This window comes from Scophthalmus maximus, chromosome 5 (assembly GCF_022379125.1).
Source record: "Scophthalmus maximus strain ysfricsl-2021 chromosome 5, ASM2237912v1, whole genome shotgun sequence".
NCBI classification, from domain to species: Eukaryota; Metazoa; Chordata; class Actinopteri; order Pleuronectiformes; family Scophthalmidae; genus Scophthalmus; species Scophthalmus maximus.
The window spans coordinates 5,589,712-5,614,141 of NC_061519.1; the positions used below are offsets into that span (position 1 = coordinate 5,589,712).

Here is a 24,430-nt window from a genome sequence, read left to right on the forward strand (position 1 = left end):
CCAGGATTTAGGAGTCACCTTAGCACCTTCATGTTACCATGTTCTTATGCACATTGCTGGTAACTAATTGCACATACTTGCACTGACATTGTGTACATTCTTCATATTTGCATTTGTTATATATATATATATATATTTTTTAAATTATTTTTATTTTCTATTGTGTAAGGTGTGTTGTGTGCCTGATACCTGCTGCTGAACACAGTTGGGATCAATAAAGTTAATCTATCTATCTATCTAGCCAATATTTATTCAGCTTGTTAACTTTTTTTCTACCAGACCATGCTGTGATTGACTATGCGCGTACTGCACATGCATGGGTGGGTATGTATACATTATCAATGGTGGGATGCTCAAAAATCACATTTTCCATTAAACATTTCAAGTTGTAAAATATTTTCTAGCATGTATGAATTTTGGAAAAGCTGTAGACATTTGTGATTGCCAATTACATTCACATCAATTCCTTTTATATAAGCCATTCATGCCCAAATATAAAAAATACCAGAAAATCAATAAGACCACCAAACAGTTCAAAATCTACAGGACAGAATTAGACTGGAAAAGAAAAGGTGCTTTTACATAATGAACATGAAAAAAGGAAACGTTTAGCACATCTTACTCACAGATAAGTTCAGCCAGTAGATTTTCTGTTGTTCAGTTTGTTTGTGTACTAGGTCTTTTCAACAGCAGTCATTCCACCTACTTTCATTTAGTAGGAAAAGCACAAGTGTTACTAACAACATTAGCGATGGCTGTGTTCAATTCAAGTGTCCCAGGAAGCCGTGGCTGTGTGACAGTGACAGCATGAACAATATCAGGACCCAGAAAGTGAAACAGCCAAATGGAACTCAGCCATCAATTCATTTTGTTACTTACACCTGTGCTTTTCCTGTTGTCTCATGTCAAAATGTCTTTGGTTAAAAAAGTGTTGGTCAGTGTTGAACCGATTTTTAAGATCCTCGCAGAAAAGAGTATCTTCAAGCAAAATCTTAGAGATATAGTTCGACAGTTTGGGAAACACTTGCAGGGATGGAGTGGGAAGGTGGTTATCCTAGCTTATGATAAAGACTGAGTTTAATCACAGAGGCAACATTGAGCTTCAGCGCTTCATTTGTTGCCCACAGAGGGCAGTTGTCCTAAGAAATATAAGCAAGGCGATGATACAGGACAGCATGGATATGAACACATGAACCACCGTATGTGAACAATGACACGACGACAGCCAAGCAAAGAAACAAGCTTAAACAAAGCAAGTTGTGAGTTTTGTTCCCAACACAGTGCATACATTAGAGTTTTTCCATCCATTCGGTGCAGCTTTGCAGCATGTTGAGCCATAGTGTTGCAATTTACAGCAAGTGAGCATTTGTTTGTGCATGGTACCAAACTTGGCAACCTCCACGGGACAACAGGAACAAGTTTGCTAAGAAATAGCTCCAGTATGAAACCACAAAAATGTGTTAGTTGTTCTTTTTCCATTTTTGTCAGACCATCCAGGGCCCTTCTGTGTGCAGTTTGCATGTCCTCCCCGGGCCTGCGTGGGTTCTCTCCGGGTTCTACGGCTTCCTCCCACAGTCCAAAAACAGGCAGATTGGGTTTAGGTGGATTGGAGATTCCAAAGTGATCATAGGTGTGAATGTGAGAGTGAATGGTTGTTTGTCTCTGTATGTGGCCCTGCGATGAGCTGGCGATCCGTCCAGGGTGAACCCCGCCCCCTCGCCCTATGTCAGCTGGGATTGGCTTGGACTTTTGGAGGTGGCGAGTTAGCTACTTTCCTCTGCTTACAGTCTTTATGCTCAGCTACAGTAAGTTTACCATGTGGTGGAGCTGCCAACAGAAATTTTTATTAAATTTAAGAATATTAATAGGGCTATTATTTACGGTACAGTTGCATTTGAAAAAAAAAATTCTGCACAAATATTTGATTATTTGATCAAACAGTCATTTGATTCTATTGTCTTTGCACTTCACAGAGTCTGAGAGAGAGGCAGTGTGTGTGTGTGTGTGTGTGTGTGTGTGTGTGTGTGTGTGTGCGTGTGCGTGTTCATGTTTGAGATGGACATCAATAGTAATAGAGTGGAGGGAGAGATTAGGTGACTTTGTGAGCTAATCCTTGTGAAATCACGGGCCCCGGGGGGTGAGGAGGGGGGATAGCCGAGTGCCTCTCTGATCAGAGGGGCTGTGGCTCACCAAGTGAAGCCTCCTGAATGCACAGTAATCCTTCGCCGAGCCACAAAGAAGCCCGTTGGCCTAATGGGAAGGTCCCCTCACAGCAAACACTGGGCTCCTGCCTCTGAAACAGCTCATCATGGCCAGCGCTGGGAACACCGCAGGCAGGTTAGCTGAGGGCTGAGGGCTGAGGGCTGAGGTGATGGTTTAGTGGGGAGTACCGGGGGAGAAAGTTCATTCTGCTCTCAGGTAAGCAGTGTGATCACAGTGGTGTTATTTGGCTTGGCATGGAGATATTCCAAAGTTAAATGTAGATTTTAAGTTTATTATGTCCCATTTTTCATGGGAGTAAAGGTGAGTTATGGTGCTATCATTATCTACCTATCTATTATCAGTTTATCTGTTGCTGTCACACATTCTTGTGGAGGAGCAGTGGTTCTACTCCAAGGTCATTCCAGATGAGCACATACTATTAACACATCATTTCCCATTTCAAAGACCTAACGCTTTATTTATTTATTTATTTTTAACCAGATTATGGTTAAAAATGATTCAGTGGCGTCTGGTGGCGAGGCGGCAGATCTCAACCAGCCAGATACCCTTCGCCTCACGCCCCCTTTCCCAGCGTTTGGCCTTCAGGTAACATAAAAATGCAAAAGGCCCTCTCCAAAGCCCGTGTTCGGTTTATCCATTCATTTCAACTGTAGAAATGCATGGAAGATGTAGCGTTTGGAAGATGAACGCTACACAAATCCTCCGCATGGGAGCAGGATACATCCGTTGCAAACGCACTGACAGATGTGATGCCACTGAAATGAGTGGATTACAGCAGGACATTTTAACTTAAAGACCTGAGTCAGTTAAATACAGACCTGACTAATAATCAGTGTCTGTATTCTACACCAACTTGAAGTGTGGTTGCTTGTGGTTTTGTAGAGTCGGACAAGCCCACTGGTCACTGTAAAACTGACTGTTTCTCTACCTGCACAGCATCAGTAAAAAGAGTTATATATATACCCTACTGAATCTGTAATGTTTATTATTATTATTATTATTTGTACCTCCCATGAATCGCTTATTAGAGACCCTAATCATACTCGGAAACTTGATCAATTTTGCACACTCATCAGAACTGCTGAAAATCTTCGTATTATAGGCGTCCCAGGCAATAGTGCCGCAAAATGGCTCTCTAGCGCCACCTACAATATATATATATATATATATATAGGTTACTGCATATCAGGAAATTTCCAAAACAGCTTCTGCCACCGAGTGAGCACACAAACTGTGTTCGACACACGATCACATTTGATTGCATTATCTTAGAACACGGGGAAGATTTACTCTCAGACTCCCTGCTCGTGGCGACAGATACACACATGCGCTCACAGGTTTGATTGGAAATGAAAATGATCCATCAGCCAATGTTTTTGCCGGAGACAGAGAAGTAAACAATGGAGGCAGTCACATTAAGACACTTAGACAGAAGTGTAATTACTGCTTCTCCATCGACCCAAATTTCCAGCGGGGGACCCATTGCCGAAGGTAGTTAGGCTGCTCGGAGTAAATGAGCTCACTTTATTGCCTTCTAGTTTGTAATGGCTCTCACTTCCATACCTCTGGCCAGCAGTACACAACTTTAACCAATCACAATCAGGCGCACAGTCGATGTTTATTAGCTATTGTCTTGTACAGAGCAGACAATAATGTGCACTTGACTTGAAATGCCTTGTCATGACCATGGGGGGGCTTGTGCTTCTAACTTCAACTCGGCACAGTTCAAGTCTCTAACCGTGCAGCTGAGGGGCATAGGTGGTTTATTAAATCTGTTGATCATGTCTCCCACGCAGCAGCAAAAATTCATATATTCATGCTCGTGGGTTGGCTTTTGTTTGTAGGTTTGCTCCTCAACTACCTGCCTTATTTTTTCCGATCACGATGCGTGGCGATAACAAGGTACGTTTGAAATCGCTGTTGAAGACTTCTTGAGCTCGAAGCATGTTCAGTCTAATCAGTAGACATGTTGTGAACGACATAAACGTGTCCAAAATGGAGAGGGTTCATCCTGCAAAGAGCCTTGATGTGCTTGGGGAATTTCATGCTCAATAAGAGGAAGTGTTGAAGAGGAAGTGTTAGCGCTAAATAAAAAGCCCTCCATAGACATGAAGCCCTTTTTGGACAATACTTCCGTGCATAATATGTCAAGTGCCAAGTGTTTAAATTGCCTAACCGTTACCTTTCAATCGGGAGAGAGAAGTGAATGATATCTATATAATTATCTATTACAGATTTAACAGATGATATGTGATGACAAAGTCTTGATCGAGTCTTTGGCGCTTAGACTAAATGGGGAGATATTGTAATGGAGGGCATCTGCCCGTGAGCAGCGGCAAAATAAAATCCCCCCATGGCGTCCAGACTCTGGTGGTGATGGTGGTTGATGACCTGCTGAGACAAATGACGAGATGAATCTGAAGAGTCCGTGAAGACTGGGCGGTGATGGGGAGGTGGAGGGTGTGCGTATGGCAGCATGAGAGAACTAAGGCAGGGAGAGAAATCATATTTAAAAACGCAGCGGCAATGAGATTTAAACTACGACGCAAGCATGTAAAAGATTCGTCTTCCTGACTGTACTTACACTGGGGCTTCGTTTTTTTTTTTACCAAACCCAAAACCATACTCAGATCCATGACAGAAGAAGGGTCATTTATTTATAACTGGCATTCATTCTCTTTGTCATTTCTCTCCAATCTGAGCAGTATTTCTAGCATTTCCAAACTAACCAACGTTTGTCTCTCTAGGACCCAGCATTTGAGAGGAAAAAGATACAGCGCTTGGGTTTTACTTCTGTTATTAACACGTGAAGCATCCCAGATGCCACATGCTACAAATAATTCAACCCAACACTTATTTTTTGGGAAAATGTAATGGTCCTCTGTTTATATCATGAACGCTAATCTGTTCATATTAATATTTGAGATGACAATTCCAATTGCAAAAATACTTTTGTGTTCACAGGACACGTTGCTTGGTGTTTGCGTGTTGGTACTGAACAATTGTGCGTACCCAAAATTATGCACAGACGTGGCACACATTTTTGCATTAATCTTAGCAGAATTTCATAAATAGAACTGGAGAGCAAGTTTTAAGGTCACCTTTCAAGCTAAAAAGTTTGAATATGCTTTGCATAATTGCACTTTGCACTACTGACAGCGGTATGTAGCAGTTTGGGGGGGGGATAGCTGCCCTTAAGAGACGATTGGAAAGTGTTGCATGTGTTTTTTTGTCATTGTTGAAATGTTTTATTACCAGAGTGGTTTGCTGAGTGAGAAGGAAGGGGACAGCGAGCTCACGACAGGGTGGCGGGGTCACAGGGCGCCAGTGAATTACAGGCCCGCAGTTGACTTCCAAACACACGACCAGAGTTCACAGTGACATTCACACTAAAACACGTTGTGTGATGTAAACACAAACCATCGAGTCACAGTTACAGCCTTCTCTTTTTAATGAGAGCCAAGTTTCACTGACAGCACGACTCTGTGCTATAACACGTCGTTCGGCGATAAGGGAACCGGACCCAGTTCATCTGCGTTTCAGTTAAATCCTCACGAACTCCACTTGACCCCCGTGTTTTACTCTCCTCAGTATCTCAATGTCAAACCATTTCCTGCTTTTGTGTATCCCTCACATTATCTTTTCCTGATGGGAAATATGACATTTTCTCACTTTTGGCGGAGGCAGCAAAATACTTAAAAAAGGGCACTGCGTGTGCTCATTCCACAAACTTTTGGGTGGCCGTTGTTTGTGGAAGTGCTGATATGTAACCTTCCTGCAACAAATATAATATATTTGGGGAAAAACAAAATGATTGAAGGGATGATAACTATATTTTATCTTTTACCAGCCGTTTGGGGTGGTGTGCTTGGTTTGTGATTATTTTAATGACATCATTTCTTTGAATGATGAAGTCATACCAGAATAATTTAGAAGAGGCTTTTTCATTAATGTATATTTTTCTGGGCACTTTAAGGAGTTAATATAGAACGTTCACTTAATGCGATTCCTGCATTTACTGTATGAAATGGTATTTTCTGTTAGTATAATACAAACCTGCTTCAACTGATCCTGATCGGATGGATGGTGAAAGTTTAACTGCAGGGAAAATATGAATCAATGCTTTAAACACAACCTTGGAAGGAATAAGCTGATCCTCAGCCTGCTCACTCCCCTGCATATCCTCCACATAAATAGAACATAGGCATTTTGAAAGCTTATGTAACTGTGTGCATTCATTTTTTGAATGCACACAGTTATAGATAAAATATGTCCCAAATAGCATCCTATTTAATCCATAAATGCTCCCCTACTGCTTAAATATGAAGAATTTATGCTAATGATGCATACTGAAATTATACTAATCTTCAGTTTCACTCTGCGTATCGTATTGCGACACAAAGACATAATTCCGAAGGACGCTTCGGCATGATACTCAACCTGAGTGGAAAATATTTTTTGCCTCTGCCATACAGCGTCAATTCAATTACCAATAGGCTAAGTGCAAGTGTAACTAAATATAGCTGCTACGGGGTTTGACCCGCGGATGAATCGCGAGCACCAAATTCATGCGCCGCTTATAAATATGCTATGGAATACGGGTTTAATGTGCACAAGATATGGGAATCAAATGTTCACCTGAAGCCGCAGGTTCGCTGGTGAACTCGTCCACCACTCAGTGAAAAAACAGCAGCCGCTGCACGCGCGTCGTCCTCGAAGCCGTCAGGCGTTACCCGGCCTTATTAAATGATCAGCTACGCTGTGTATTGTCAAGGCCTGCTGAGTTTTGGCAGTGGCGGCCACGGGCTGCGGAACGCCGATGCCAAAAAGTGGCTTATCTTGATGGATGGGTTCATTATCACCTTCTAATTACAGGTGGATTTTCAGGTGGATTCATTACCTGCGCTGACCGCGGTTCTGTGCATGTGGGTGTGGGTGTCCACGGGTTACTGTTACACTGGCTGAGCTGCAGGGGGTCAGCTGGTGTGTGGAGGGGAGAGGGGTCCGGGGGTTCCTGTTTCAGCTCTGCTGTAGCCTTCCTGCAATATTCAGGAGCTCCGTGGGGATCAATGTGCTGTGCAGCCTCTCGGGCCGTCTGTTGTGTGTGGGACTACAGTGCACGTACGACTCTAACTTCACCATTTACACTTTCTCCTCGTGTATGAATGTGGCGAGTGGGACTCTCGACACTGTGTGGAGGCTCTGAATATCTGAACCTCCTTTAAAATGATATGACAGCACTGCTGTCACAAGGAGTTTATCATGATATATAATTGGAACCATGGGAGGGGGCGATGCATCCCCCACTGTGTGTACCGCAATCAGGCAATATTGTAATAATGTCATTTCATAATGATTCATCACAACATCATTTATACCATTCTATCACAAATGACTGGATCTAAGTAAGCTTCATAGTGACGATGTCAATTAAAAAATTCTGTCTATTTAAGTGTCTATAGTCCTATGGGATGCAGAGATACCTGGGAGAATGCACCTTTGATCTATGCATGACATCATTTTCTGACTTCATCATGATGTCACTCATCATAGGACAAATAGGGAATAATTTTTCTGATCAATATATGTTTCTGCGTGTCTATTATTTGTGAAGATATCTTGGCTAAAAAATGTTTTTTGGACCATTTTGTTGACCTCGACCTTTGACCGATCAGCCGCAAAAGGTATTCATCTGTAGATAAACCACCAATTAATAATAAAATATTTAAAATGAACATCATGCTGTATTGAAGAAGACTCAAACCTAGAGATTGAACCATGAACTCCGCGGGAAAATGTTTACTGACGTAATAAATCAAATGAGAGTTCGAACCATTTTCACATAGACTTCTATAGACACTGACTTCTTTCTGCAACCAGTGGAGTCGCCCTCTGCTGGTCATTCCAGCGAACACAGTCCACGGTGGCTTCACGCTCTGGATGCCGTGCCGATGTCCATGTTCGTACGCGGTCTATGGTCACAAGATAAAAAGGCACAGAACCAGGAACCTCACTCACCTACTGCATTTGGAAGATAATCCACATTATTGTTGCCAGAATCATTCTAACGTCACTAAACACTGTGTCTCACGAGTTACACAGAGGATTATATAAAGACTTTTTTTTTTAATAAAAAACAGATATTTTCTACGATAAACTAATAAATAAAATGAGTGCTGAGGTCCCTGGAGCCTGTCAATGGAACATAAAGGGAGGAAGCTGTGATAAGAGCTCTTTTCTTATTTCACACCATATACATCATATCAAGGACTGTTCAGCATATTGCACATTATTTAATGGAGCATCTGTACCTGCTGTACAAATGAAAGGGAACAATTCAAGTGGAAATCTCAAAGATTTCTGTGACTGATTCAGCGACACCTGTTGTTACTGGTGGTTACAGCAAATGTTGCAGAATTCTGCGGGCAGCAAAGACCAATGTGATTTCAATGAAGAAGGAAGACAAACAGCAGTGCACAGTGGAAGGAGCTGGTTACCTGGCGGAGAAGTTGGAGTGCAGCTCTAACAGTTCACTGCATGCGGCTGTTCCATAAATAGATGAGTAGAATAAGTATAATAAGACGGGGAGAAGAATGAGAGGTAAATAGACATGATTATAAAATTCAAAGCTGATGAAATGGAAAAAAGCAGATCGTCTCATTTAAGGAGGATGGAACGTCGAGCCAACGGGGAGGTATAGGCGATGACACGCTCTATTGTAGCGATCACGGCCTGAGTTGGAACAAAGCAGGCTGGGGCCAAGGGTCAGTCGCTGCGTATATGTCTGGCACATATAGATGAAGAGAGCAGCAGAGCGAGCATGTCGCTCCACTGGTTCCCGGAGGTGTCAACACGCAAGTCGCGCTCCCGGTGTCTCCGGGTGATACAGTGGAGGCGGGGTTTAGGGGGTTCGATTTCGCCATAGATAACAGATACCAGCTGCTTCTGATCAAAGTGGAGGGAGAGAGACCGGCCTATTTCCAATTCAGGAGGGCGCTCGGGGAAACGGGCAAATCTCTTCCGGACAAAAAGCCTTATTTGGAGAAAAAAAAACGAGGGGGGTGGCTGATGGGAGATTTATATTTAACTGACAGTGATGATGAGAAGAGCCCAATGTTCCATAGATCATTATTGCTGTGAGACCATTGGCTGACCTGCAGAACACAGGGTCAGAAGTGATATAGGGAGAGAAAGTGATAAATTGTGAAAATGGAAATGACAGATTTGTTTCGCGACACGTGGGCCTATGATATGAGAAGCTGTGAGCAGATCGCAGGAACGTGAAAACCGAAAGGAGGATGATGTCTCAGTATGAACCCGGGGTGGGGAGGAGTCAGGAAGCTTGCAGCTGGGAAGTGTATTACTGTTACTGGGCCAAAGGAAGGGATGGGAATTCCGAAGCACCAGACCCCCCTTCAGACGGACAGGCTAGTTATTCCTGATAAACACATTCCGCCGATCCAGACAAGTGAAAAAGCATTTATTGATACAAACTGGAATGAGCTGGAAAAAGAACAATCTTGGCCGGACAACCGTTTCCACGAGCTTGACATGACCGATAGGGAAGGGAGGCCCATTCCAACATTCCCATCTGGAAGTGGCTAGAAATATTTTTTTGCATCATGCCCTACAGTTGCTTTACTGACTCTGTCATGTCTGCAGAGGACTGGATGAAAAGATTTTGGAGGAAAGCGAGAAGCGTTCTGATATCGTCTCGGGGTTGTTTCAAATGTGTCCCATGTCGGCGGCAGAAGTGGTTTCCACTCGAACAAACTTTGTTCCCTGTGACGAAGTGCAGAACAAACGTCTCCTCTGCTTTAGACAACGGGGAATGGCGAGGGAGTAGCAGAGAAATGCAAATGTGAGGGGGGGTTTTGAAAAGTATTTTTTAACCTTGGTGAATGTCTTAAAGATTGCAGCCAAGCACGATGTTTTGAGATTAGAAAGAGGCCCACGCTTCTTTCTTTTATTATAGATATCTACAATTGGTTAACAATAACTAAACTCTTCACTAAAGCACCTGTGTTGGTCCTCATAAGTGATTATATGGAGCCACATGAGCAGCAGCTGTGAGCGCCTGATGATTAGTATAATCAGAACATGATATAATAAGCATAATGTGCACATTATGTAGGAGGTGAACGTTTAATGGAGCAGCTCGACAGTTAATGACTTTATGATATAATTCATATGACATTCAAAGAAACTCATCTTTGCTACTAAAGGGCAAATCTGATGGCAATGCATCGCGGTTTGAGTGACGCGATACAATGTCAGCCACTATTTTAGGATGAAAAAGGAATAAATGATGAGATGGCGGAGTTACTGTATAAGTTTATGAGTCAGCTGATTCTCGGTTCATGGAGTTTTCAGTCCTTAAATAATGAGCCGTTTGTAACTCACGCTGTTGCTCATCGTACCAACTTCACTCTCAGGCCTTGAATTTCCATATCATATAATTTCCTCTGCAGCAGCAGCAGGGGCATTTTAATTTTGCAAACAACAGCATATAAAAATAAAAATAATAAAAAAGTAGCGTTACAGTGGTATTGTACCTTGTTCGCTGTTTCGATCAGTCACAGTGGCTCACATGTATGATTATGTTTCAAACGCAGGCTCCTCCAAATCTTGTAAGTGAATGTTGCAATCATACAAAAGTAGCCAGGGCGTCAGTGACCTCTGAGGTCACGTGAAACACAGATATGTGAGGAGAAAAATGGCCATTAAACACTTTTTTGTTTTTGCTTTAGAAGACATTTTTTATAACATTTACACTAAAAACCTTCGGTCACATATTATATTATAGTAGTACTATAAACTCAGTCTTACTGGTCAGTCGTTTTTCAAACAACCCAGCAATAAAGACGGTGCGAGATGTAAGACTCAAACACTTACTGTATATGAGTAATATCTTGGCTTGAATGTTCTGGTGTCGAAAGCTCAACACTTTCCTCTCTCGAATGTTCTGCGAGGTGTGCGAAGTGAAAAGTTGCCCAGAATGGACATATTTTAGTATACAAGTCAAAACTGTACTGCAGTATATTTAAATCCCTCCATTTCACTTCATAACATGTATTTGAAAAGTTTTTATTACTTGAAGATTTAGTTGATCAATGATAAATAAAAAGGTTGTTTTCATATATCAATAATTCAACCATATTGTCTTATGATTCTTATCATTATCATTATGCCTTGTTTTGCCCACTCAGCTCCACTTCTTCATAACTCAGCACCTGTATACAGTGCAAACTCAGTTCAGATTTCACAATGCACAAACCTGCACAATGATTAACTGTGACTAAGCTCAATGTGTGCAGTTACATAACCACAAGGCAGCACTGTTTCATGCAGGTCAGTCCACACATCTTTGTGCTTCTATAATTTTAGTTTTATTTATTTGTAAACTGATTATATAACTTTGTACATGTACATGAGGAGGTGGCATGGTTTGGATTAGGCCTCGCCTCCATGTGTCATTTGTTTGGTGAGGTGTGGTAGGCCTCCGAACAAATGACTCCAATAACTCCAACTGAATCTGTCATTTTCACGAAGAGCAAAGACCAAACAGGAAGCTCAAGAAATGTCAAAATGAATGTACTGAGTGTAAAACCCTGCAAGCTTCAAATAGCATAAATGCAGTGCAAACACTTATATTTCATGTGTGCACACAACTGCACGCTAACAAGAATCTCATTTTAAACTTCTACACTTCGCGAGTTATATATTTGTAATGCAGCCCAATGTGCTGCCACTGGATTTAATCTTTGCTCAGCCTGTTAGTTTGCGTATCATTCCAACGCCAATGAGCATCACATGCAATCGCGTGCAGTTTACTCAAGAAATTGTCTCCTCCTCATTTATCTGATGTCATCTTGTAACACAACATGAGCAGCTGACGTGTTCCAAACGGGAGCATCTCATTCTTTTGGTATCAAACCACATTAACCGAGCACAAATTTAGAATGAAGTTCAGTCGTTGAGTCCAAATCTTGTCCAACAAATGTGTCGATCAATATTTCTTAGACATTTTTTACAAAGAGCCCCCATGTCGGACCGAAGCTGCCATAACGTCCAGAAATTATGTTTCCTTTGAGAAGAGTCTTCGGGCTCATGATTGATGCCACTGACCAGAGACTGACGCGCCTTCATCCACTGCTGCAGCCCGTCAAGATAAACGTGATAGAGGAGAAACGAACTTTCCTCCCCCACCCCCCTTTTTTTTTTGTGGCCCGTACTTTTGAGTGAAACATCGCTTTTCCATAACTACGTAAATCAGTAGTTCTGCCGTTGTTCGTGGCCATTTATCTGTGCAGGCGCAGGGACATCGTCCTGTGCGCAAAGGGAAACCCGCATCGGACAGCGGGAGCTGTGGCGGCACTTCTTCAGCTCAAAAAAAAAAAAAATACAAAAAGAATTGGGAGGGCTTTTTCATTCTCCACGACATAAAACAAGAAGAAAGAAGAACAAGAAAAAGCAGGATCTTTATGATCCCCCCCCCCCTCCCCTGCGCTTCTCCTCTCCGCCTCGCTCCGCGCCGGGGAGCTGCGGTGATGTCAGCCCGCCGGGGTCATTTGAAGGTCAGCAGCCTCGGAAGGGTTCACGCGAAGTTCACGCGCATATATTAGGGCTATTCAATCTTTCATTCTCCGCGGCAAGAACTAGTTGGAAATGAGCGGAGCAAGGGGAAGGATATAAGCCGTTCGTCATCAGGGAGAGGAACATGTGCTTTTAAAAAAACGCGTCCGCGTTGTCGGTTGTTTTTCTCCCCCCCCCCCCCGCCAGATCCGTGAAGAGCGATCGTCCGGCTGAGCCGAGACGGGGCGACCTCGGTGGAAACGCGTCAGGATGTAGTTGTCTCCTGTTTTGATTGTGATTCTTGAGAGCCTTGTTATTATGGACAGAGTCGCGCGGAGCGGACACGGCGGCGCGCTGGATTTGAACAGAGTGACATTTTAGGAGGAGGCGAAGGAACAGCTCGCACCGATTCCGGCGCGGGACGACGGAGAGGAAGAGGAGCGAGACCCGCCGCGCCGAGGAGGAGAGGAGGAAGGCGAGGAGGAGGAGGAGGAGGAGGAGGAGGAGGGTGGAAGTGCTGGAGTTTGATGGAGTTGCGTGCGCTTTCGCCCGTGATTCTTCTTCCCATCCAAGTCCTTCACGCGCAAGACCAGTTGAGCAACGCGCGCCGCCAACATGTTTGACTGCATGGACGTGCTGGCCGTGAGTCCCGGGCAGATGTTGGATTTCTACACACCCAGCCCGTCCTCCTGCATGCTGCAGGAGAAGGCTCTGAAAGCCTGCATCAGCGGACTGGCGCACCGCGAGTGGCAGCACCGCCGGAGCGCACACTGTAGGTCCAACTTCCCATCATCATCATCTGCTGCTGCTGCTGCGGCTGTTTGTTGTTGTTGTTGTTGTTGTTGTCACTGCTGCATGTGCCCTCACCTTTTGGTGCCACGCGAGGTCAGGTTATTAATGTGATATTGGCGAATGGAAAGAAAATGGAAAGTCAAACAGCAGTGATGCGCATTCCAAATGTGCCAGGGGGAAACTCCTGGAAACGGGGCGCAAGAAAGCAACGCAAGAGTCGTCATTATTTAAAAGAAATATGACCAAGAGAGAGAGAGATTATTTCAAGGAGCAGCTGAACGTGTGACATGTGTTTGTTTCTGATGTCAGAGTGTCTGTAGAAATCTCTTCCCGATCCGGCCCCATAACTCGTCATAAGTCGGCCGGACCGGCCCGGGCGCGTCAGAAACCCGGTGCCGCTCCGCGGGCTGGAGGAATGCGCAGGGTAAACACAGGCGGCGTCCACCACACCTCCCCGTGACAGGGGGTGGTGGTGGTGGTGGTGGTGGTGCTGGTGAGCCGCGACCTGCGCCCTCTGACACTGATTGAGACGAATGACCCTGTGGAACCTGTCAGCGAGATTAGCGGGGTGCTATCGGAACGTGTCCAAATCGTGCGCTCGGAGACTGGCCCGTGGCTGACAGGTCGTAGGTGCCTGACAAGGGTTTTTTTTTTTTGTCCGGGTGAATATGAAGATGCTGACTTCATTCGAATACTGGAACACTTTACCGCCACGTTGTTGGACAAAAGAATTCAAAAGTAGGCGACAGAAAAATTCAATTAAAAGTAATAATAAAGCATCATTCTGTTCTCATACATTTTTACCAGGATGAAATAATACATGAGATCAAAAATAGATGCAGGGTGGTTTGTAGGCCAACTCGAATATTACTGACACGATGCCAAATGAAAACTCTTGAAACAAAGTGGATGACAATACCCAGCAAAGGGTGACATTTTTCATAATCCATACATTCATTATAAAATACATATCATCCTCTTGAGATCTGGATAATCTTCATCCACTAATCGTGAGGCCACGGGACACTTGTCACTGTTTGTTTTTCACTGTCACCCTGCTGCTGCTGCTGTGATTTATCCCCATCTGATAACGGCCGGCCTCCAGCTGTCAGTCCTCAGGATGTGTTTGCTCAAGGGCACTCAGTCAAAAGTGGCTCTCAGAAGTGGAGGGACAATGCAGTAGTTAGCTTCACCATTAACTTCTGTTTCCCATCGGCCGCTTTGCTGCTGCAATTTCAGCGGTTTGGTCGTGACAGAAAACGGACCCTTCCCTCACAAGTTAATTCTCTGATGTTTCCCTCACTTAGTTGTTTTCTTTCAATAATGTCAGAAAATCATGAAAATCGCTCTCATCAAAAGTTTCCCGAGCGCAAAAGCGGCTTCCTGGCTTCATTAAATGACTTGTTCTGTCCCAGCAACAGTTCAAAACCCTAAATATACAGGTACAGTTTATATTCATTTTATTATAACAAAGAGAAGCAGAAAACCTTTACAGTTAAGAAGCTCTAAAGGAGCTAATCTACTGCATGGCCTTTACGATTATGAAGATTATGAAGATTGTTGGCGGGTCATCAGTTAATCATGTCACTGTTTGAGCTTTGAAACAGACAATTGAAAATAAAACAGTACATGCAAAGTTCAGTAAAAAAAACAGATAATGTGTATGATTTTCAAACCAAAGCATCTGGGATACCACAGTTACAGGACAAACATTATGAGATTATTCCGCATGAGCATCCAGTGTATTGGACACTAACAAGTATTCTCAAACTCTTTGTCTCGTCCACAAAGTCAGACTTTATGAAACACTGAGGTCAAGTTCGCCCAATGGCCTCAAATTATTTTCAACAGACAAAAAAAGATGGTTTCAAATTTTTTTCTTGTTACAAAGATATTTTTACCATTCAGTAATTCCATAAAGTGTTAGTTCACATGATCTGTCGTTTTTAATTCCTTAAAAAAATCATAAAGGGAGAGTTCACTTAAATTTAAGCTTAAATTAAATGAATCAAAAAAAATAAAAGGAGCAAACATCGTAAAAAATTAAGGGATTATGCATTTGAACCTAATATTAACCTAATATGCAAGCTTTAAGTGGTTTATAATTTGTAAAAATTAATTAACATTAAAGGCAAAATTGCTGAGGCCAGGCTACAGTATAAGGAGTCAAAGGGTCTTTTCCTCAGAGTAGCCGTACTTTGACAGGGATGCAGGACTTAACAATATCGAGGTCGAGTCCAAGCTCTCCCACCCACAAATTGAAGGATGATTTTTTTTCTTTTTCTACTTTTTAGGTATTTACATAAAGGTCAAAATGCTGCTCTCTCTCTCTCTCACACACACACACACACACACACACACACACACACACACACACACACACACACACACACACACACACACACACACACACACACAACCAGGAATAAATATCGGGTGGGGAAGTACTAAATCCGTTACTTGTTTATTGGCCTAAAAATAGACAATATTAAACCAGGTGATTAAAAAAACGCTGAAAATCTAATTCTAACATAACCCCCACTGTACTTTTTACATTAGATGAGCTACGTTCCCTGCAGGTTGCTCAAGAGAATAATAACAGTGTCCACATGAGCTTCACAGCAGCAGCTCGACGGCCCTGCTGCACCTGGTGCCATGGTCGTTCTGAAGAAGCCGCAGAGCCTGTGTGGTAAAATTCACTCGGATTTGAATGAGATTATTATTGTAAAACGTATATTTTTCCTCTCATGGCATTGAACATAATGTTTGGTTTACACTGCTTAACCAAACTTAAAGTTGTGTTTTCCCACGACCCGTCAAATTAAAGAAGCGGCGCACTGAGGCGCGTTCTATTTGCCATGCAATTAGACAATCAGTGCCCTTTAACGCATCTGCTCTGACTGGCCTTTTACACTCAGGACTCATGAAGCACTAAATGGGACAGAAGGAGATTCTGTGGATTTTCTTTTTTTTTTCTTCTCACCACGAGCTCGTCCCCGGCCCCGTAGAGCTGCACACTGGCCTTTAGCGCCGTTGGACACGGACACCCCTGCCCTTTCCCCGTTTGAATAAGACACTGTTTAAATTAGACTTTGATTTGAGAAAAAGCCTCTCCCAGGGTCATTGCAATGTTGGTTTATTAATTTATTTATTCAGGATAATGGAAACCTCCTGGGTGTTAATTAGGCGCACTGACAAAGAGCCGACCATTAATGCACTTCCTCTTCCAGTTTAGATGTTAATTAGGAATGATCAAGGACCTCCTTTATATAGATAAAGTAGGCTTTGCGGCGGAGGAATCGCTGCGCACCGGGCGATGCCCACGCTGTGTAAATAAAAAAATATATTTTCACGTTAAAAGCATCAAAGCTATTTAACAAAACCAATCCAACAACTATGAGAGGAATGAGGGGAGTGGTGATCGTCTTCAAACACTGCAGCTATTGTAACTTAAAAAAAAACCCTGCGGTGCGATGATGTCCTGTGTGATATGAGTTGGACGGTCCGTGTGTGTTATGGGATAATTGGGGCCTTTTTGTCTTCAAGGCTTAAGCGCCTCTGATATGGACATGAAAGGCCATTAGCACAGCTTGAACACCAGGCTAATTTAGTGGGCATGTGAAATGAAAGGCGGATGGGGGGAAATAAAAAGCCGCGGACAACAGTGAAGTGAAAGGAGAGACGGCTGGTGCCAGCCATGTTTAATTGTCACGATTAGGACGGTGCGAGGGTCCCACCGGGGGGACACAGATACTGTGCATCAGCAGTGATACTGGCCTTTCAGTAAATATCAAAAGTGCCATAGCAGCTTAAAGCACAATAAGCTCCTGCTAGACCACAGCGGCAGAAGAAAAAGCACAGTTTCATGTTGCAGTTCTTCATGTCAACAGTTGTGCGCCTTAGTAACCATGATCATTATTTTTTTCTTCTAATTCCAGTGGAGACTTTAACTTCCACATGAATCCAAATGCAGTTTCAGAGGCTTCGCAAAAAACAAAACGCCACATTTTTATTTTAGTCGTATAGCACCTTTAAACAAGCCAATTTAGGAAATATACACAAGAAACAACAGGTAATATATAAATATGCATATGAACAAGGTTTGAATTAATAGATGGATTAAACTAAAAGAACACAAAATAACACTAAACTATATAAATTAAGAGTACTAGATTGAATTTAATAAGTAACACTTAGCATTGTTCAGGACTTTTATTAATGTAGAATAACAAACTTTGATGTTGGATGGTGAAAACTATTGATACATTCATTCTGAAAAACTCAAAAGCATAATTTGGGCCCTTTAAAGCGTTAAGCATTTAAATGTATGAAAAGGAAATGTCTTAAATAACCTCCGACTCCGCAGGTTTACAGATTCACACAGGAGCAAAGTGCCATGTCAACAGTTACTTCTCCTTCTAGCTGCGGTTTAGACTCTTTCCATCTGATGACGGCTGACTTTGTCTTTTCAGGCACTTTTCCGCCCTCATGAAAGTAAACGATTACATTTCAAGACTCTGAACGCCAGCAGAATTCACGACGTCGGCCTGAACACTTCAGCCCACAGAAGCAAACATCAAACGAGCGCTTGCGTAACGTTCGGGTGCGTTTTTTGCCCCTGATCTTTATTCTGGAGCCTGAGAAAGTGTTTGAAATACATCTGACCAGGATTTCTCTCTGCTGGGACACAGACGTAGATCAATGAGGCATTAGAAAACTTGGCTCTGTGGACAATTTTAAACGAGGTGAAGTGAAGTTAAGTTGCGAGCGATGCTCCTTAACCACCGTTCCATTCATTCATTCATTCATTCAGTTCATTTGTGAGCTGCTGGCTTTTGGTGAGTGGACGTCCGTGCTTTGCTCCTGATTTGAGTTGAAGGCCAGGACCAGCCATCTTGAGATTCTTTGCCCGTCACACCGCTACTGTATGTGTCCTACGTGTCCCTCGGCTATAACATTATGAGTTTAGAATTGAAGTCTTTCCCCCCTATGTTTGCCACATCCATCCCACTTTTTGACGGTTTTCTAACAGAGCCAACATCTGAAAGTGCTGGCAGGGGGAGAATAAAGTCGTACCTGCTCTGTGCTTTTGAGGCCATGAATTCCTGCGGATCAAAAAAGGGGGGGGGGGAAAAAAAGCCTTGCGCATTTGAACAGGCTCATTCCTTTTCCTGCGTTCCTTCCCTGAGCTCTCTCACCTGTCGCTGGCTTTTGAGGCCGCCTCAGCTTCTCGGGCCGGTTTTTATGAAAGCTTCGATGTGGCTTGCACCTGTTGTGCTCAAGCGTGCGCAGTCGGAGAGAGCTTCCCCTTCAACGCGCGGGGGTTGACCTCGGCCCTGGGGTTGCCATGGGGTCACGGGGGCGGTCAGCAGGACGGCTCGGGGGTGCGCTCCTGAATCGCAGTCATGTAATGATGATAATTTGTCAGCTCATAACATCAAATGAAAAAGGAACGAAGTCAAGTGTGGGAGATTCTTTTGCTCCGTAGATGTCGAAGGCCCAGGTGAGAAGCGGATCCTCCAGCGGACACGAAGTCCAATGGCTGTTCGCCATTGTTGTTTTTTTTGGTTGGGCTTCTTTCAGAGCGTGTTTAGAGCTCCTCTAAATATCCCTCTCCATAAGACGCATTTGGAGGGCAGTGCAAGCTGCTTCTAATTTGGTGTACTCTGAGTGAACTTTGACTATTTCCTCTGACTGGCGCTGCTGCATGCGAGCTATGCGCTCGGCACTCCTGCAGGGAGAAACCTAGAGGAAAAACACTTCCAGACTGCACGGAGCGTCAGCTGAGTGGAGGGAGAGGAGGAGGACTGGATCCCCCGATTGCTATTCCTATTCCTCTAATCCTCTTAGGCTATGCCCACCACTCCACACCCGAATCACCACGGCTTTCTCCTTAACACAGACCAAATACACAAATACCCCCGAGGACCTTCAGGAAATGCTTCCCTTTTTTTTTCCTACCCCCTCCTGGTTCTGCTCTTTGTCTCTCCTCCTGCCTGTTTCTATAAATTGTCAGGTTTAATTCGATCACTGCAATTGATGTGCTCTAGTGTTCAATTGTTTTTTTATTTAAATCGAAATCAAGCCTCCGATTTTGTGCGCTCCATTATTTGCAACAGAAAGAGCTCCGTCCTAATTTGGAATGTAGTGTCGTTGTGTTAAATTGCCTGTGTGCCGCGACAGACTGCGCTTCAGGTTCTTTGCCATCTGCTGTGTGGTTGTGTGGACTATGTAATTTTACATGTCACTGGTTTCCAGACTGTGGAACTGGATATAAGGTTGTTGTTGTTTTTTTAGATGTAGACAATGCTGCAGCATTATCTCACCTCCTGCGCATTATGGACTTGACCACTCTGTGTTCAGGGTTTTTCCGGTCAGTTGTGCTGCCTGTATTTCTGAAGGGACGTTTCCCAAAGACAGTATAAAACATAATGAAAATATTGGAGCTACAATTTTACAAAGATTCAGATCGCCTCAAATTCCAAAGAAAGAAAGAAAGAGAGAAAGAAAAGGGATATCTCACCAGTGGTGGTGGTTTGGATTTCTTTGTGCAGGTTTGGAGATCGCCTCCAGCGACATCCCTTCCCAGAGGCGATGTTCCCCCTCTGGATGATCCACAGACCTCACTGTGGACAATTTCCACAGGACAATTTCCTTGGTAGACAAGAGGTGCTAAAAAAGTGAGATTTTTTTGCCCCTTCAGTTTGATAAACTGAACCTTTGAAATATATATCATATTGGTACATCATTGAAATAAATGTGCTTTAAAGCTGCACTAATCAATATTTTTACTAATGTTTAATGTGTGTCAAACACAGAATAATCACCTCAAATCTACAAGCTGCCTATTTCCATATTAACCGTTATTTAAATGCTCAGTGTGATATAAAAAGGCTGCTCATCAAAATTCCGATTCATAGAAAAATAGAAAGTGACTCTGCTGTCCTCCTCAACTGTATGATTGACAGCTGAGACCGAACCCGTAAACAAGATATTTTGGCTTCATTTTTGTACAGTGGGAGGAAATGGAGACGTGTCGTCCATCTTTGAATACAGCCGTTGATGAAGTCACACCAGTGAGACATGATGAGATTATCAGATCATGTCATCACACTGTCAGTTAAAACAGATTTGAATTTAAGAGTAGAGTTTATCAGTCCACTTTCATCAGTTGGGTTTTTCTGAGCTCATCTCTCGCACTGACTGATATTTGACAAAAGACAGTCTCAGTATCTCGGCGTATCAGTGCTTTCCCTTTGTCAGTGGGCTCGGTCCCAGTGGACAGACCAACCAGCGGAGCTGTTTTCTTTCGACTTTCCCCTCATTCAGCCCGCAGCCTCCAGCAGGGAGTGTGTGCTTTCCTGTTTGACCCCTCTGGCAGGTTCAGCCAGAGGCTAAGGGTTCAGCAGCCGCGGCAGCCACACATTTTTCTCTGCCTTCTCTTAAGCCAGACCTGCCGTGTGCGCTTGTCTGTCACCAGCCTTTATTCCTATAATGGAGCTTTCTGTGTATGTTAACATGCAGCGAAGTCGACTCAAAGTTTAATCATGCAGAAAATGGAAAAAGGCTCTCTTGGAACTGATAGGGCCCATACAACACTGTACAGGTACCCTGTGACCATCCCATCTGTTTGCAGGTGGTCACACTGCCTCCCAGATGCAGCCGCGAGTTTCAAAGGCAGTGGGGTTGAATTGTTGGCGCTGCCTCTCCTCAGTGTGGTACTACCCAGCTATCGCAAATTCTCCAGAGAACATATCAGTAGCATTAGTATGTTTCCTCTTGATGTATGCTAAAGTGTGCTACACAACGCAGGAAAGGCTGGGATACAGTTTTTGTGGCCCAGTGGTCATCCATCCTCATCATCATCTAAGGTGAACGCCTTGTTTAACTTCTTACATGTTTAATGTTTAATGTGGGAGGGCCTCTGATATAGTTTTTTTTCTCTGAGGAAGAGGGTGAATGACCACAGTGAGCTGTGTGGTCAGGAAATTAAATAATAAAAACTGTTTTCAGTTGGTGTGTTAAACAAACCAATGTGAGTAGAATTCTGTGAAAATGGAGAGATTATGAAAAGATTTAAGATTTGGAAAATAACAATAAAACAAATAAAGGAATAAAGCACAAGTGAAACAAAAGGAGAAAGGGACAAAAGCCATGAGGCAGGGATATCTAAAGGCGAAGAATCAGTTAGGACACCAATGCCTGAGGTTTATACAGTAAAACCTAAAATTGGAAAATAGACCTTAGAGCTCACAAGGAGCCAGTAAGAAAAGACCAGGATCGGTGTGATATTCTTTTAACATGTCCGATTCTATTCTACATCCCCATTGTATACAATGTGTAATATATCCTTTTTTTATTTCTTGTGCTTATTTTTTCAGACTTGTATTTGTATGCCATTGCAAATTAAATGTTATAGAGAAACTAGACAACTAGCGATCGCTGTGCCCTGGACACCCAACTGAGCTATTCCAGGAACTCGTGCGTCAACTAGCTGCATTTTTGCTTGCTCTCCACTTACACCACCACACGCTATGATTGTCTCACGGACATCTTGCTCTAGATCTCTCTTCATCAAGCTAAATTTGAGTACAGACTGAATTCTTTTTCATTTCCACGAGCCCGCAGCCATTTTAATCAGAGGGGATCGCACCATATTCCAGGCAAAAGCTTTTTGAAGCTAATCTTCAGTAAGGGTAACCCATCCAGAGCTGCAGACTTACATTGGCGACTTTGACTCTTACATGGACATGGACTCTCTCAAGAGACATAGTATTTCTCAATGTACAACTTCAGATCTTGAATGTGCAGGACCCAAAAGCAAAGGTTGATTGACTGCAGGAATGTCTACATAGCTGAACCCCAAAGCAACATTCTCAGACAAATGACTAACAGTGACACTAATATTCCCATCAACCACCACCAACCCCCACCGCCGAATGTAACTGCTGTGACCAAGGTGGTTACCCCTTCTCTAGATACATCCTACACCCTGAGCTCAATCTGGACACTCTGGCTCTTTCCTGGAGCCTGATTCCCTCATATTAAGCAACACACCGTGGGTGAACACAGCCACATCGCATCATGCTACACTGGAGACCTCAGATGCTGAAAGAAATACCACATGTCCTTAAAAAAAGAGCGCAGCAAATGGTTTAATGCACACATTTCACATGTCAGACCGTTGTTTTCGCCATCTGACACATGCTGAGTGACTTTAGAAAGGTAGAGAGGTCGCTACAGGAGCAGGAACCAATTGAACTGATGGACAAGTATTCTCTGGAGAGTCTCGTCGTTCCTGTCCTCCTGTTTCTCCCTGTTCCTGGTGTGGATACACAGGAGTGGATTTTGTTGCTCCACACTTCATCTGGACACACCTTCTCTCATATTCTTATGTCAACTATTTCTCTTGATGGATTGTGGGCAGTGAGAAGACACTGCTCAGGTTGCAGCTAGCAGGTGTAGCAAGATGTGTGCTAGACATGCGGCTAGTCCAACCCTTCGTCCAGCTGCACAGTTTAACTAAACTGAAAAACTTTACAGGCCCACTTTGTGTCAGAAGCTGGGGAATATCAGCGACAGGCTAACTAAATTGGATACTGTGAACTTGTGAACTTGCAACTTCTTCACCCTTGGGACTCTACATCTTCACATCATCTCATGCACTGTCCCTGTAATAGCTGCAATAGATAATACTCCTGATGCCTTGGACAATGATGAAACTGTTCCCGGTCTAATGACCAGACTGACTTCCACACTGGACCTGTACAGGATATGACCTTGTGTCTGACCTTGACCACTGTTGTATAGGACGTTATGACCAGGGAACCAAGACGTTTAAAAATCTGGTTGGTCAGGACGTAGATGGACACACTCTCTCAAACTTGACTTGAAATAGGCAATTGTAACATGCGATGTTATATGTGATGTTGTTGTAATTTTATGTTTAATTTTTCCCTTTTGTATCCAGCAAAGCAGTTTTGGTTTAAGCACAGCTTATTTTTTACTTCAACAGGTTGGTTGACAAAATAGTTTCCACCTCTTTTCAGTTGAAAAGTGACTTTCAGATTTTCCTTATTGCAAAATCAAGAAAAACTAATTCCACTTGTGCTTAAAAGCCCAATGTTTTGTTATATCACTGTATACTGCTTAAAGGTATACAAGCAAATGCTAGCTCATGAATACGACTTAAATATGTACATATGTTTGACTGAGGGCAGCTTGACAATTGTAATGATTATCATTATGGTAATGGTGCATAGCTAACTAACTAAAATACTGGCCTTAGTTGTCTCCATGAACATGTCCTTTGGTTTTCATTGAAGATATTATGTTATTGTAAAGCATTGTGTAGTATTTCAAGTAAAGGCAGGAGATTGCAACAGATTATGCTTGATGTATGTAGATTAAATATTAAGATTTAAAATAAGTTATGTAAGGCATAGGTCACGTTTATGGAGGAAGCAGGACCCAAATGCAGATTGCAATTTAAAGTAATGATTTAATGAATAGAAGAAAAGAAAAAAACACACGTACAAATTTCCAAGGTAGAACGGAAACTAAAATCCAACAAAGGGTGTCCACGGATGTAGAAAAGGAATAACTATATAGCCAATAGCTACACAGGGAACAAACAGGAATCCCCAAACACTTAAATCACAGGGCAGGAATCACAGGAAACAGGTTGGGGCAAAAAATCACAGAGGAACCAACCAAGACAAAGGGAAGCACAGAGACTAAATAGACACAAGGTGGGCGGGGCCAACTGAACACAGGTGAGACACATTAGGAACAGGTGCAGACAATCACAGGGGCAGGAGACACAGGAAAAGTAATGACA

The 24,430-nt window shown here is 43.1% G+C and overlaps 1 protein-coding gene across 2 annotated transcripts in view; it reads left to right on the top strand.

The window, feature by feature from the left end:
• LOC118311381 (retinoic acid receptor beta-like) overlaps window positions 1-24,430 on the top strand; it is a 137,355-nt gene that overhangs the window by 62,717 nt on the left and 50,208 nt on the right. The window contains exon 1 of one of the 2 annotated variants that reach the window (XM_035635209.2): window positions 12,765-13,570. The exons of the other annotated variant lie outside the window; for it this stretch is intronic. Within the exon in view, the coding sequence (XP_035491102.2) occupies window positions 13,414-13,570 (157 nt within the window). The 5' untranslated portion in view covers window positions 12,765-13,413. Of the gene's footprint in view, window positions 1-12,764; window positions 13,571-24,430 lie in introns of those variants that run through there. 2 annotated transcript variants of the gene reach the window in all.